This window comes from Pipra filicauda, unplaced genomic scaffold (assembly GCF_003945595.2).
Source record: "Pipra filicauda isolate LSUMZ 115617 unplaced genomic scaffold, ASM394559v2 scaffold33_size4404698_pilon, whole genome shotgun sequence".
Taxonomy (NCBI): Eukaryota; Metazoa; Chordata; class Aves; order Passeriformes; family Pipridae; genus Pipra; species Pipra filicauda.
Genome location: NW_024104465.1, coordinates 1,485,100 through 1,498,388, shown reverse-complemented (window position 1 = coordinate 1,498,388; position 13,289 = coordinate 1,485,100). Strand labels below are relative to the sequence as shown.

Sequence of the window (13,289 nt, the reverse complement as noted above, 5' to 3'; positions counted from 1 at the left end):
CCCCTCAGCGCCCGCGGCGCTCCACGGCCGCGCCCCGCGCTCCACTACGCCACTGGCGTAACTCCCTCACGGCAGCCGCGGCCACACGCGGCACTTACGCTGTTGGCGCAGGGCCGGGTCCGGTGCTCGGCTGAGCAGCCGCTATTCACGAAGCGGCGCGTACGCAAAGAGCGGGCGCTGTGGCAACCAGGGCACGCGCGCGGTGCGCGGCCGGCCGGGGCTGAGGGGCGGGAGCCGGGACACGGCGCCTTCGGTTATCCAGTGCATTTCTTTGGTTTTGAAGAGAGAAACGGAGTTGCCTAGCGGCTGTCTTAACTTTTCAGTTCTTTGGTTTGTGGTTTTTGTTTGTTTGGGTTTTTTGTTTGTTTGTTTGTTTTTGTGGAGCAGTTTTCAATACTGGATGTCGTATGGTTCTGTCAGCAGAGCCGCTTTCCGTGCTGAGGGGAGAGCAGCCACCGCCCATTCTATCAAACGTTACCGAATTCTGAGGGCGGGTTTAAACTAGATCCCTTTTGAAACAATGTCACTTTGCTTGCTTTTGCTTTAATATTATTATTTTGACCTCCTTTTTGGTTCGGGGCATTGGGCCGCTTCGTTTTAATCCTCTGAAAAACATTACCTCCATCATCTTGCAATTCTAAGCTTCTTTCTTTCTCTTTTTTTTCCTCTACAGTGTTCAGTCGAGAATTGAACCAGTAGACAATTCAGCAGATGAACAGATATTAGTGCCGGTGACTGTGCACCAGTCCAGCCTCTTTCACAGCTTCCCGACAGTGTTCATGTGCTAAAATAGCTCCTCTGGGACACAGAGCACTGTTCAAAGTCAGTAGGTGTCATTTTGGCACATTGTCTGTCCAGTCCCCAAGTACAGCCATTTTGGAGTATTTTTAGAGATAGGGAGAATCCTTCCCAGGAAACTTGGGGATGGCACAGCCTCATATCTCAGCCTACCTGCCCCCTGATATAGATCCCACAAAAGCTGCTCTGGCATTTGGGAGGAGGGCCCTTCCTAAGCTGAACGAGGAGTTACAGTCTGCCGAGCTGCTGACGCAGCAGCGGGCACTGATGGCGCTCTGCGATCTGGTCCATGATCCAGAAAAGGTCTACAAGGCAATAGAAATAGGTAAGTGATGTGTTGTCATAAGCTCTGACACAGCAGGGCAGGGTGAGGGGGAAACCCAACTTTCCTTTCTTTCGTTACTTTTTCCTTACAATATCTTTGATGACACAAAAAGCCCAGGAAAATTTCTGTTTGTTTTACCTTAGAAAGGTAAAGAATGTTATAGTGCCATATACATGGCAGTATTTTAAGAGTTACCCTCACTTTAGGATTTATCAATGCCTCACTCTTAAGTTTTCTCAACCCTTAAGTACAAAACTAGTTCATGTTATTTTTTTTCTGTAGAACCACAGAATCATTAAGGTTGGAAAAGACCTCTAAGATCATCAAGTTGAACCATTAACTGTGTACTGCCATATTCACCTCTAAACCATGTCCCTAGTCTTTATTCTGAATTTAGCTAATTCCTAACATATACTAATTAAAAACAAAAAAAAAGCTTAAATAGTCCAAAGTTAGAAACCCCACCATCACCACTCCCATTGTCACTTAGTTAAATTTCATTTGCCTGGAGTCTTTTCTAATTCTGTTATCCATTAACCTTTCAGATGTAAACAAAGCAGTGAATTTATACATTTCTATTATCATATAACTGCTAAATATATTTTATTTAGAAAGGGGGAAATTAAAGACTTTTAGTTATCCTAAACCAGGGGGAAAAGGCAAAATCCCCGGTTTTGTTTTCCTTCATTAGACATTTTCTACCACATATGACAGAGGACAGTTTCACCTTCCTGGATCTGTCATGCTTGAGATGCTCAAAATACTCATATCTCAGATCCCCTAATAATAACAGGAAAAAATTCTGATGAACCTTTTAATTAATAATAAAATAATTTTCAGAAAAGATCTACAAGTTTACAGAATCTCTGAAGTCATCTTCTGTCATTAATTCCTTCAGCAGTGAATTTTATGGCACATCCAGATATAATTTTATCAGAGAGACAAAACATAAAGAGCTTTTTATGCAGAACCCCTTCTTAGAGGTATCTCAGTGGTTGTAGAATAAGCATATAACAAAACAGACAAAAAACCCAAACAAAAAAAAACAAACAAAAGATCCAAACAAAAACACCAATCCCGGAACTTCATGAGAAATTAAGACAGAAGGCAATATAACCAAATTTATCACACTCATCACAATTACATCTGGCCATCACTATTTTCAAAACCCTTTATCCCAGCACATAGAAGAATCCTAGGTTTGGATTTTGGAGAAAAGAAAAACCACGAGCTTACTTTTGCAATTTTTAGCAGTCTGTTGTGTATCTACAAACCTCATTATGTTACACTGAAGAAATCCTCCAGTTTGCCACTGCTTTTTTCTCCATTTACTTCCTTTGTATTTTTTCCCCTCATAAAAGATAATAATCATGTTTAAAATTTTTTAAGCTCTTGTTTGATTAACAGTAGCTGCCAAAGTAATGCAAGATTATTGTTTGTTTGGGGTTGTGGTTTTTTTTTGGTCAGTGCTACCTGTGCATACACAGAATCATTAATGGTTCACCACACGTATTTCTGTGTGTAAAGCAACACTGTGTGTTTTTATGTAGCCTGTGCTACACCTAAAGAAGTTTAAAAATCATCAATCCTGCAAACACATGCTTTTCCAAAGACATCAATAGCTCCACTGACTTATTTTTAGAGTTGTGTCACTTTATATTTGCAGGATTAGGATTTAACTTGATAGATAAGTCAGCAGCTTGTTTGCAGCATGACATTTTTGGCAGTAGGCCTTGAAATTTGAAAGTTTCTTCCCTACTTGAGATATGACAACGAGCATTTCACTGTCAGGACAACTTAAAAGTTCTGATTGTTTGCACTTCCAATTGTGAGAGAAAAATGAGTATTGCAATTTCAAATGAACGCTGAAGGTAAGAAGTGCTAAAATGAACCGTGGTGTCTCACAGGATTCTTGGATAACCTGAAGACTTTGCTGGGACATCCTGACAACACCGTCCGGCAAAAAGCAACAGAAGTTCTCTACCTGATGAGTATGCACAGTGTGGGCAGGTGGGTGGAATTCCAAGCTTACTGAATGGTATGGGAAGTGATAGAGATGTTTCAGTGAGACACAAGAACAGTTTTAAGAGAAATGCAACATAAATAAGAGTAGTTAAGTATCTCACACATATATACGAGTTTTATCGTGCTCTGTTAAATCTGTCCTCCTTTGTTTTCAGGCAAGGGCTAATACAAAATGGAGTGATTTCTGCCCTCCCTGGGCTCTTGGATGATCCAGTAGATATCTGTCGGAAGAACATCCATCTGATTTTTGATATGATGGCGAAAATACCTGAAGGTAGGGGTTTTAAGTAGCTAAATATTCAAATAGACAAGGCAGAGAAGAAATCAGGTAAGTTCACCAATGTACTACATTGCAGTTTTATTTTATTCTATTTTTCTTGAAAATCATATTTAAACCCAGTATCTTTTCTATTTTTGCTCAGCTTAGTTTTCTTTAGTTTGTTCATTTTCTTAAGTCTTATGCAAGTTAAGGCTCCCTGCTCAAGGTACAGGTTTTGTGCACTACATGCTTGAATTTTTATTTCAGAATGTTGCATTAAAATTCACTTTGTCCTCTTGTGTTCAAAATGTGGATCAGCTGTTCATCCTGGTGCACTAATTTCTTAAGTTTTCTAATATGAACATTAGTCTTAAACTTTTCCAATTGATCAAAATTATAATTTTAAAATTAAAGTTTCAGTAGATAGAAATTATCAATTAAAAAACCATACTCTTTAAAATAACGGGAAAGTATGTTGTCTGAGGAATTCTGTTACATTGCTGGTGCTTAAAAAGAATTAAATGAATTCTTAAAGCCTTGCTGAGTGTACATGAATCCTAAAAATCTAAAGATGTATTTTTACACCTTCCTAAAGTCCTAAATAATTGAATCCAAATGAAGGATATTAATATGTTGGGCTGAACAACCTTGAGAACGTCATCATAGAAAACCAGATTTTCTTGGAAAAGTCTGTGAAAGCATCTCTGAGTAACTATCCTTGAAAAAAAAGGTGGTTTTCTGTTTAGTTAGATAAAAATATAATATATATAAAATAAATATACGTGCGTGTATTTAAGGGTTGGAAGATAACTCCTTGAGCAGAATTGTGTCACTGCAGAACGGATTCACATACAGATGGCTACTTACAAGAAAAACAGAGAGGTGCTAAAAACTTTTTTGCTATGAGAAAATGTGGGGAATTATCAGGGATAGCCACACATTTTCCAATAGGTAGTAAGAGTCCTAAGGCCTGACATAATTCATCTGACAAATTACAGATACAGAAACAGCCTCTGCTTGGTAATCCAGCCTTCTTGAGCCAAGAAACCGTCTGTCTTCCTCTTTGCATTTACTGCTACACCTCGTGCAGATAATGAGATAGGAGGTACCTGGGGTCAGCTGGGGGAAGTCAGCAGCTAATGCACCATCCCACAGCTCGACTGCTGATGTGCTCTAGAGCTGAGGAGATTTGCAGGCCAGTAAAGCAACATGTTCTGTGCTAGACAAAGAGACAAAAGCTGCACATGCACTTGGCACCAGGTGGGGCTGTTTGTGTTAACTGGGAGGTGGTCAGTGACTCCTCTCAGCTCTATGCCAGGACACCTGGTCTTGCTCCAAACAAGAGTAATTTAGGAACATGAGGTTATTTTAAGCAAATCCACTTACAGGCTGTTTTTGATTCCTAAATTTAAGGATGTATACCAGTATCTTCCAGGAACAGCGGGATAGTTAAAAACCATAAGGTGGGAAAATCCACAAAGACTGGGAGAACCCTGAAGAGTAACATTTGTAGAAGAAACAAATACTTAGTGGAAAGAATTAACAGGCAAAAATAGGATAGATAGGCTATGTATTTAGTAGAGGATAAAAGAGGAAGAAGAACCAGCAGGAAGAGAACATTCAGAACATTGAAAAAATTAATAGCAAAACTTTCACTCTTTGTATAAACAATCAGTTGACACACACAGTACTTGACAACATTAGTGAAAGGGTGTTATGCAATGATGAGTGACCTGGGCAATAACAACTGCAAAAATAGTTCTAGGAAAAAACATCTTTCATTATAATGTGGTTAATACTGGAAAAGTTTAATAATTCTTACCTATTATCTGTCCTGTTGGTTTGGGGTACTAAATCCTTTTAGACAAAGATGGAGGTGGATTGGATGGGGCAATGGATTTTTAAGCTTGCCAGAACCTCTATTTGGGAAGAGCCCAAGATTTAATATTTCTCTTACATTACTGACTCTCAGTGTCTCCACTATTCCACCCTTGAAAAATGATAACCACGTGGAGGTGTGGATAAGGACTGTTTAAGGATACCTTTTTCCCTTCAAAACTTGTTTTGCTGCATGGAGTACCAGTGCTGAAAGGACAGATGGCATTCTTACTGCAGCAGATGGGACATCTCTTCTGTGAATGTCACTGTTGCCCAGGTGAAGTGAAATCCCAGCTGTATTAATGCAGCTCTTTCAGGTGGCAGTGCACTGCATCACTGATAAACCTGAGAACTGAGAAAATAGATGCAAATTTAATTGCATGATTTATCCAGGTGGATGACTAAGAGTCAAGGGATTTAATTTCAGCACCTGTCTTCACCCCAGACTTTTTAGTTTTAACTTTCCTATGCCTCAGTTTTCTTATACAATCACAATTTTTATACAGAATTTTCTGTATAAAACCAGGATTTATTTTAACATCTTGAATTCTTCAGCTAGAAAACAGTAACCATGAATTACTCAGAATATTAAGATCAAAAACATCATAGGAATTAAATTATTAGAGTTAATAGCAAGAAATTGCTATTCAGAGAACACAATTATATGAATTGATTATTTAAACTCAGTTATTTAGTTCTTTGTTCCTCCCCATATCTATGCTTTTCTCAAGTCAAGTAGGAATACAGGTGGTGTTTTACTTTATTTTCTCCTTCCCAAGGCAGCCTTCACTCAGTGAGAAATGGAACTGGCTGCTTTTCTTTAGAAATCCCCTTAGGCCTTGGTTCAAATATCAGGATTCTCCACTTCACTGTAGGTTGTCTTCAATACTTATGTTGGAAGGGCCTTCTTAGTTGAATAAAGATTTTTTTTTACTATAAAATGTCTCTTACCCTCCTCATAACTTGACTACACCTTTGGTTTTATCCAGCTTTCTTATCTTGAAGCTGTGCTGTAATGAATGCTGGTGTTTTCTTCTCCCTTCTTTAATGGCCACAGTCCCATGAAAGCTGGAGTGAAGGAGGCATAACATCTAATAGACCCTTCCTTGGAAAAGGAAGCCCTGACTAACTTCCTACCTTTTCCAGTTCAGCCAGCTAACAACAGGCTATCACAGGAGAGAAAGCAAATCAGACTAGAAATGCTGTACATTTTCCCAAGGAAATGAGAGCAATTTGCCAGTAAACAAAGTGTAGAGGATCCTGTACCAGCAATTACCACATTGGTTTTAGTTCACTCACCGAGTCAAGCAGCCTGACTGCAAACATCACGAGCAGGCAGCAGCACCTTCTCCCTACAAGTGAGACCTAAATCCTCCCTCTGTGCCATGACAGACCTTTTATACTGTGAAGGCAAAGCCTCATTGGCTCATTTGCCTCTTCAGCTGAAAACAGTTATCAGGGAATGCTTAAAGGGCCCCTGTGTCTTCAGTACAAGGAAAAAATACCATGTTCAAAATTAGACAGATCTTTTCCCCATTATTATGTCTGGACTGAAGAGTCTTAACCTATGACTTGAGCCTCAGGGGATATTTTTCTTATTTTGCATTCTCTAGCAAGGTTGAAAATTATTATTGCTTGAATCACTGCCTTCAAGAGTGTTGTAGTTCTCTTGGCAGTCCCAGCTCATCATTAGCTGAAGTCCTAGCTTGCATTTTGATATTCTCAAACAGGTCAAAAGAGGATTCTTAAACATAAGATAAGAAAGATTAGGACTTTTTTAATGCATTTTGTAGCAATGCCAAGAAGCAATGAAAGCAATAAAGCTATCCAAGCACTATCAAATATTTTCAGCTGGTGTCAGAAATGATTAAGGGAATGAAAGGGCCTCAGTCAAATTATCCACCATTCTCTAACAAGTGATTTTGGTCTATAACTAACAGTCTCCCCCAAAAATATAACAATAACATGCAACCAGAATTTGTAAGGCTATTATGGGATTGATGGGAACACATCCCTTAAATCTCACTCAGTTGCTCAAGTGTAATTGCTTAATATTGAAATGGCTGAATGTTAATGAATAAATCGAGGAAGGAGACCTGGAGCAAATAAAAGAAACCTCAGCAGCCTGTCATGAAGGAAAGAAAACACCCCAAATATTACCTGATTAAGCAACTGTCATAACACTAATTAATGAACACACTGTAGACACATTCGGTATCATTTGAATTATTTATTTTTTAAGTGGACAATTTAAATGTTGATGTTATTAACTATTTTGTTTTAATTTTCTGAGAGCCCTTGGCTGAGATTTCTTGCACTAATCATAGTACATCAGGGGAACAAAAGTAGAAGGTGATTTTCCAGTGTGCATGTGTGTCTGTGTCTCTGTGTACGTATGTGCTTTACAGTTATCAAACATTTATTTACACACCAACTTTACACTGAAGTCTTTAAGAAGTCTTTTCTATGGCAGGGGAAAGAATCAACTGACCAAAGACTTGGGTCTCTATGATCCATTAGAGATTTTCCAGTATAGTCCCACAGAGCTTCTCATGCATTCAAACTTTTGCCAGAATGTTACTCCATCCAGTAGTGTTTCTTTCTGAGATGAAACCTGGAGCTGAGGAATGCATCTCTTCAGTTTCCTTAATTTCACTAAACTGTAAATAATTTAAATTATTAAATTGAAATATCAAGACATTTAGTTATTGTTCATATCGCTCATCTTTAACCTTCTAATAGTACATCACATTTTAAAAATAATTTAAAAAAAACAACAAAAAAAAAAAGACTTTGGAGGCTATATACTACACAATCTCCATGGCTCCTGCTGCTTGGGAAATATAACATTACAATTCCCAGAATATATTTGGAGCAGTGGAACAGAATTGTCCGTTGGCAACTTTCACATTCAGCAACCCAGACACTACAACAATAATTTAAAAAATTGCTTTGTGATTTATTTTTTTTAATCTGTATTAAAAAAGGAACACTAACCTACTTCTTAAATATAGTTTGGTTTTTGTGAAACACCACAAGATTTGGCAAAAAAAGATGTAAAAGAAGACTGTTTCGATGTATAAAACTCCTTACCAGTAGAAGAAACACTGACCTTAATTTGGCCTAGTCATAGATTAATTTTGTGGGGGTTTGCTGCATATTTGAAGCCTTAAAGAGCACAAGGAGCTGCTTGTCAGTTTGGAAATCACAAAACATTGTGCACCAACAATTCCTTTAATAGGCAAGGTGTCCATGAGAAAGAGTAAATAAAGCAGAGGTGTGTACATAGTATATGTGTGTGCATGTGCCTGTGCATACAGGGTGGGGGTATGGACTCCTCACTGGGGGGGCCAATATGGTGGGGACGTGCCTGTTCTCTACAAAGTACAGCAGTATTTTCCTTAAACTCTCCTGTTCTGTAGCTTCTGGTTTGAACTGGCTTTTCTCCCCAACACAACCACTCTGCTCCACACCCTGCAAACGAGTTCGTCTGCCACTCACCAGATTTATATCTTTATGTCAATAAAACTTTAGGACAACTGGATGAAGAATTATTTCTTACACAGAACATGGTAACACTCCCACTGCAGGAAATGGAATGAAACGAATGGGTTAAAAGTGCAGTGACTGTGGTGAAACATCTCCACAGAGTTAGGCATCAATCTCTTTTTTTTTGTTTTTTGGGGGTTTTGAGCTGTTGGTTGTTTTGGGGTTTTTTTCACTGGGGGTGTGTGGTTTTCTTGGAGAGGAGACTTTCACTCTCCAGAACATTTATTTGTGGAAAATGATGTAGCAAGTTAAGGGGCCATAAGAGAAACTGTGTTCATACATCAGATTTTCCCTTTTCTCTCCTTGGGCTATTAAGCACTGCCCCCTTTTTTCCCACTAGAAGTGGAAGTGGTTAACCCCTTTTTTATCGCTCCAAGAAAACAGACTAAGCCCAAGGACTCTTAGCAGAGGCCAATGTATTTGAGATTGTTCTGAATGATGACATCTGTCACTGCATCAAACACAAACTGTATGTTACTGGTGTCAGTGGCACAGGTGAAGTGTGAGTAGATCTCCTTGGTCTCCTTGTTGCGATTCAAGTCCTCGAACTGGCGCTGGATGTAGACTGCGGCCTCCTCGTACGTGTTCTGGCCCTTGTACTCAGGGAAGCAGACTGTTAAGGGGATGCGGCGGATTTTTTCTGCCAGCAGATCTTTCTTATTCAAAAAAAGGATGAGGGAAGTGTTGATAAACCAGTTGTTGTTGCAGATGGAATCAAAGAGACGCAAACTTTCTGCCATTCGACTCTGTAGGAGAGGAAACAACGGTGTCAACAGCAGTGTTTCAGCATGACTGGGGGAAGCACACAAAATACATTATTGTCTATCAGGGAGCAAAATCTGCCTTTAGAAACAAGTCTTCTTTCATTTGGTCACTGTCCATCTTACCTGACCATCAAATTTCAGGGATCTTAATTCACTTATTTTCATACAATATATTTCACCACACATTACTCCTTCCTTTATTTTATATTTGGCAACTAGGGAGAAAAGTCTAAAACTGAAGATTTAGAAACAATAGGTGCAACTTGGGAAAACATGGTTCTATTCAAATTTGGTTAGCACTGATAACAGATTCTTTAATAGGGATGAGTGTCTTCTAAGGATTTCACACCACAAAAACATTCTGCTTTTTAAATTTTTTTGAAAATATGGAATTAATACAGCCCAGTTATAAGATTACATCATTAGATGTGTAGTTTAGCATGCCATACATACTCAGAATTTTTTCCTTACTGTATAATGGGAAGCTGGAAAGAATGCACAATAACCACATCCTGCTATGGTGGGACAACTTGAATGTTTATACCTGAAAGCTGAGTTTAGCCAGATGTGTTTAACATCTGTCTGCTGCCCTGAGTAGGTAAACTCCATTATTGGAATTCCAATGCAATGCTGCTCTAGACTGAAGCAGAGAGGTCTGTTAGAAATCAGGCACTGGCAGGATTTTTCCTCACGTGTTACCACTGTGACTGTTCCTCCTGATGCAGCTGGAGCTGTCCATGGTACCGGGCCCTTGGGAGGCTCAGTTTACTCACTGCTTTACACCTCTAAATAGGTGTAAACAGATGTAATGTTTTGAAAATATTCTAGATTATTAAAATAAATACCACTTAAGTATTGTCAAAAGTAGATATATAAAATATCTTAATCGAGCATTTTTGGCAAGATCAATGTTTTCCAGCACGTTTAGGTTTCTGGAAACATTATGTGTACATTGTGAGTCAGTGCAGTGGCCCAGAGTAAGTGAACAGAAGGGATTTGGGATATCAGAAACAAAGAGTATATTTTGTTTACAAGACTTTGCAAATATGTTCATGTTCCATTTGTCTGGCTTTTGTTCAGAGGGGATGAGACTCTTGGGGATTGTTCTGTGCAGGGCCAGGAATGGGACTTGATGATCCTCGTGGGTCCCTTCCAACTCAACATATTCTGTGATTCTGTGAAAATAATCAAGAGTCTGGGCATTTTTGTTGTTTGACTGTGAAGTATTTTGGCCAGTTTCCCTGTTTGGAAAGTGGAAGCAACAGGATGGTTTTGGCTTTTGATAGAAATAACAGTATTTTGGGCCTAATTCTCCTGAAATTTGTGTCATTTGTGTCTAGTGCATCTCCCTTGACTTCACTAGAGTCAATTCATATTGCAACTGATGAGATAAAGAGAGAAAAATCATTCACTGTTTATTACACAAAAAATAATATGAAAATATAATTTATTTAAAATTTACTTTCTATTTTGTTGTGGGGCTTCTTTGAGAATGCAAATGTATTGTTATTACTTCAAAGGAAATCTGCAACAGTTTGGATCATTATTGTTGCACTAAAACAGTATCCTGAAAAAATTAGCCCTTAAAAATGCACGGCTGCTGAAACAGGAGCAAACTGGGTTACACAAGCTTTTCAAATTACCTCTCCTCCTTTCCTCTCTTCGTGTTACTATTCCTTTTCATTTGCTAAGGATTGACGTGGTCAGAATTGCATGCTCTGTACTCAGAGTTCCATGAAGGCATTGATTTCATTCTGTGCTTACAGACTAAACCCACAGACTGCTGGCAGTTCCTGGGCCTTCCAAAGCCCCAGGAGCACAGGGGGGCACCGTGAGGGCTGGCACTGCCCCAGCATGGGGGAATCTCACTCCCAAGCCCTAAAGACACACTGAAATATAAGCAAAGTTACACAGTTCAGCTCCTGGGGGTTGGTTGTTTGCTTCTGCCATTGTAAAGGTGGGGTCATCTGAACTCAAGCCTACTTTTTATATAGACAGATTTGTAGGTGTAAAAACGTAACTTTAAAAATGTATTTAAGCATTTCTTTTTTATTTTCACAATGCAGATCCTGACACAACAGATAATCCCCTAAAAACATCATACATCTGTTTCCAAATACTCATCCTTTCCTCTCCTGATTTTGTAGCTGATAATTAAATTTTTATCTCGGTCGAAATGCTTTTGCTACTAATAGGCTGAAAAAAAATCTTTTAGAGCTAATATAGGTTTTTGGCCAACTCTCAGAATAATCATGTCAAGGGGATATTGCACTTTAAAAGGTTTGTGTTTATTACTGTATTTTGTACTGACTCATAACACTGTCCCTCTGCTCCCAAATCCTCCCGTGGAGTCTGTAATCCAAGGACAAAAGCAGAGTTAAAACCCTTCCATAAATTATGAAATGTAATGAACACATACAAGAGGATGACAGTTTTTTAATTACTGTAAACTTGGTGATCCCTTATGTGATGTAAAAAAAAAATAGTGAATTGTTGATCTTGACACCTAAGAAATTTCTTCTTCAGTGTAATATTATTATAATATTGGCTGGATATCTGAAAGTCATAAAATCCTTAGCTAAACTAAATAGGATTTATTTTAGTTAAAAGCAAGTTAATCAAGAATCATTTCCAACAAGGGTGCAGGCTGTATTATACCAGTGCAGAGCTGTGGTTGCATGGTAAAAATGCATGACATACTTTGGGAAATGAAACCCCCAAATCCATGTCATGATTTAACTTTAAGAGCACAGGTAGGAAAATGTATCGCTGAGCAATGAGGAAGTGTGTCAGAAAGGAAAACTCAAGTCTTCAAATCCTAGAATCATAGAATGGTTTGGGTTGGAAGGGACCTTAAATATCATCTTGTTCCACCCCCTGCCATGGGCAGGGACACCTTCCACTAGCCCAGGTTGCTCCAAGCCCTGTCCAAGCTGGCCTTGGACCCTTCCAGGGATGGGGCAGCCACAGCTTCTCGGGGCAGCCTCTGCCAGGGCCTCACCACCCTCACCAGGCAACATTTCTTCCTAATATCCAATCTAAACCTACTCTGTCACAGGAGCCATTCCCCCTTGTCCTGTCACTCCAGGCCTTTGTAAATAGTCTCCATCTTTCTTGTTGGCTCCCTTTAGGTACTGGCAGGCCCCAATTAGGTCACCCCTAAGCCTTCTCTTTTCCAAGCTGAACAAAGCCAATTCTCTCACTGTAGGAGAAGTGCCTCCTCTGGACTCGCTCCAGCAGCTCCACGTCCTTCCTGTTCTGTTCCCAGGGCTGGAGGCAGCTCTGCAGGGGGGTCTCACCTGAGGGAGCAGAGGGGCAGAATCCCCTCCTGCCCTGCTGCCCACGCTGGGGGATCAGCCCAGCACCCAGGGGGGTTCTGGGCTGGGGCATGTCCAGCTCTCACCCACCAGCACCTCAAGTCCTTCTCCCCAGGGCTGCTCCCCATCTGTCCATCCCCAGCCTGGAGTGGTCCCGGGGTTGCCCTGACCCAGCTGCAGCACCTGCACTTGGTCTTATTAAATGTAATGAGATTCCCATCGCCCATTTCTCGAGCTTGTCCAGGTCCCTCTGGGTGGCATCTCATCCTTCAGCTGTGAATAACAGTAAGATGTCATCCAGGTAATTAGGAAAACTTTAGGGAAAAATAAACAGGCAACACCTACTTCCATATATAGAACAGAAAACTAATTGA

At 39.7% G+C, this 13,289-nt stretch overlaps 2 protein-coding genes across 2 annotated transcripts in view; one reads left to right on the top strand and one right to left on the bottom strand.

The window, feature by feature from the left end:
- The first annotated feature begins 164 nt into the window (after positions 1-164).
- The window catches only part of RSPH14 (radial spoke head 14 homolog), a 76,592-nt gene continuing 63,467 nt past the window's right edge, over positions 165-13,289 (top strand). The window contains exons 1-4 of the mRNA XM_027714206.2: positions 165-330; positions 674-1,123; positions 3,031-3,133; positions 3,304-3,422. Coding sequence (XP_027570007.2) covers positions 925-1,123; positions 3,031-3,133; positions 3,304-3,422 — 421 coding nt within the window. The 5' untranslated portion in view covers positions 165-330; positions 674-924. The remainder of the gene's footprint in view (positions 331-673; positions 1,124-3,030; positions 3,134-3,303; positions 3,423-13,289) is intronic.
- The window catches only part of GNAZ (G protein subunit alpha z), a 52,734-nt gene continuing 46,945 nt past the window's right edge, over positions 7,501-13,289 (bottom strand). The window contains exon 3 of the mRNA XM_027714204.2: positions 7,501-9,580. Within this exon, the coding sequence (XP_027570005.1) occupies positions 9,236-9,580 (345 nt within the window). The 3' untranslated portion in view covers positions 7,501-9,235. The remainder of the gene's footprint in view (positions 9,581-13,289) is intronic.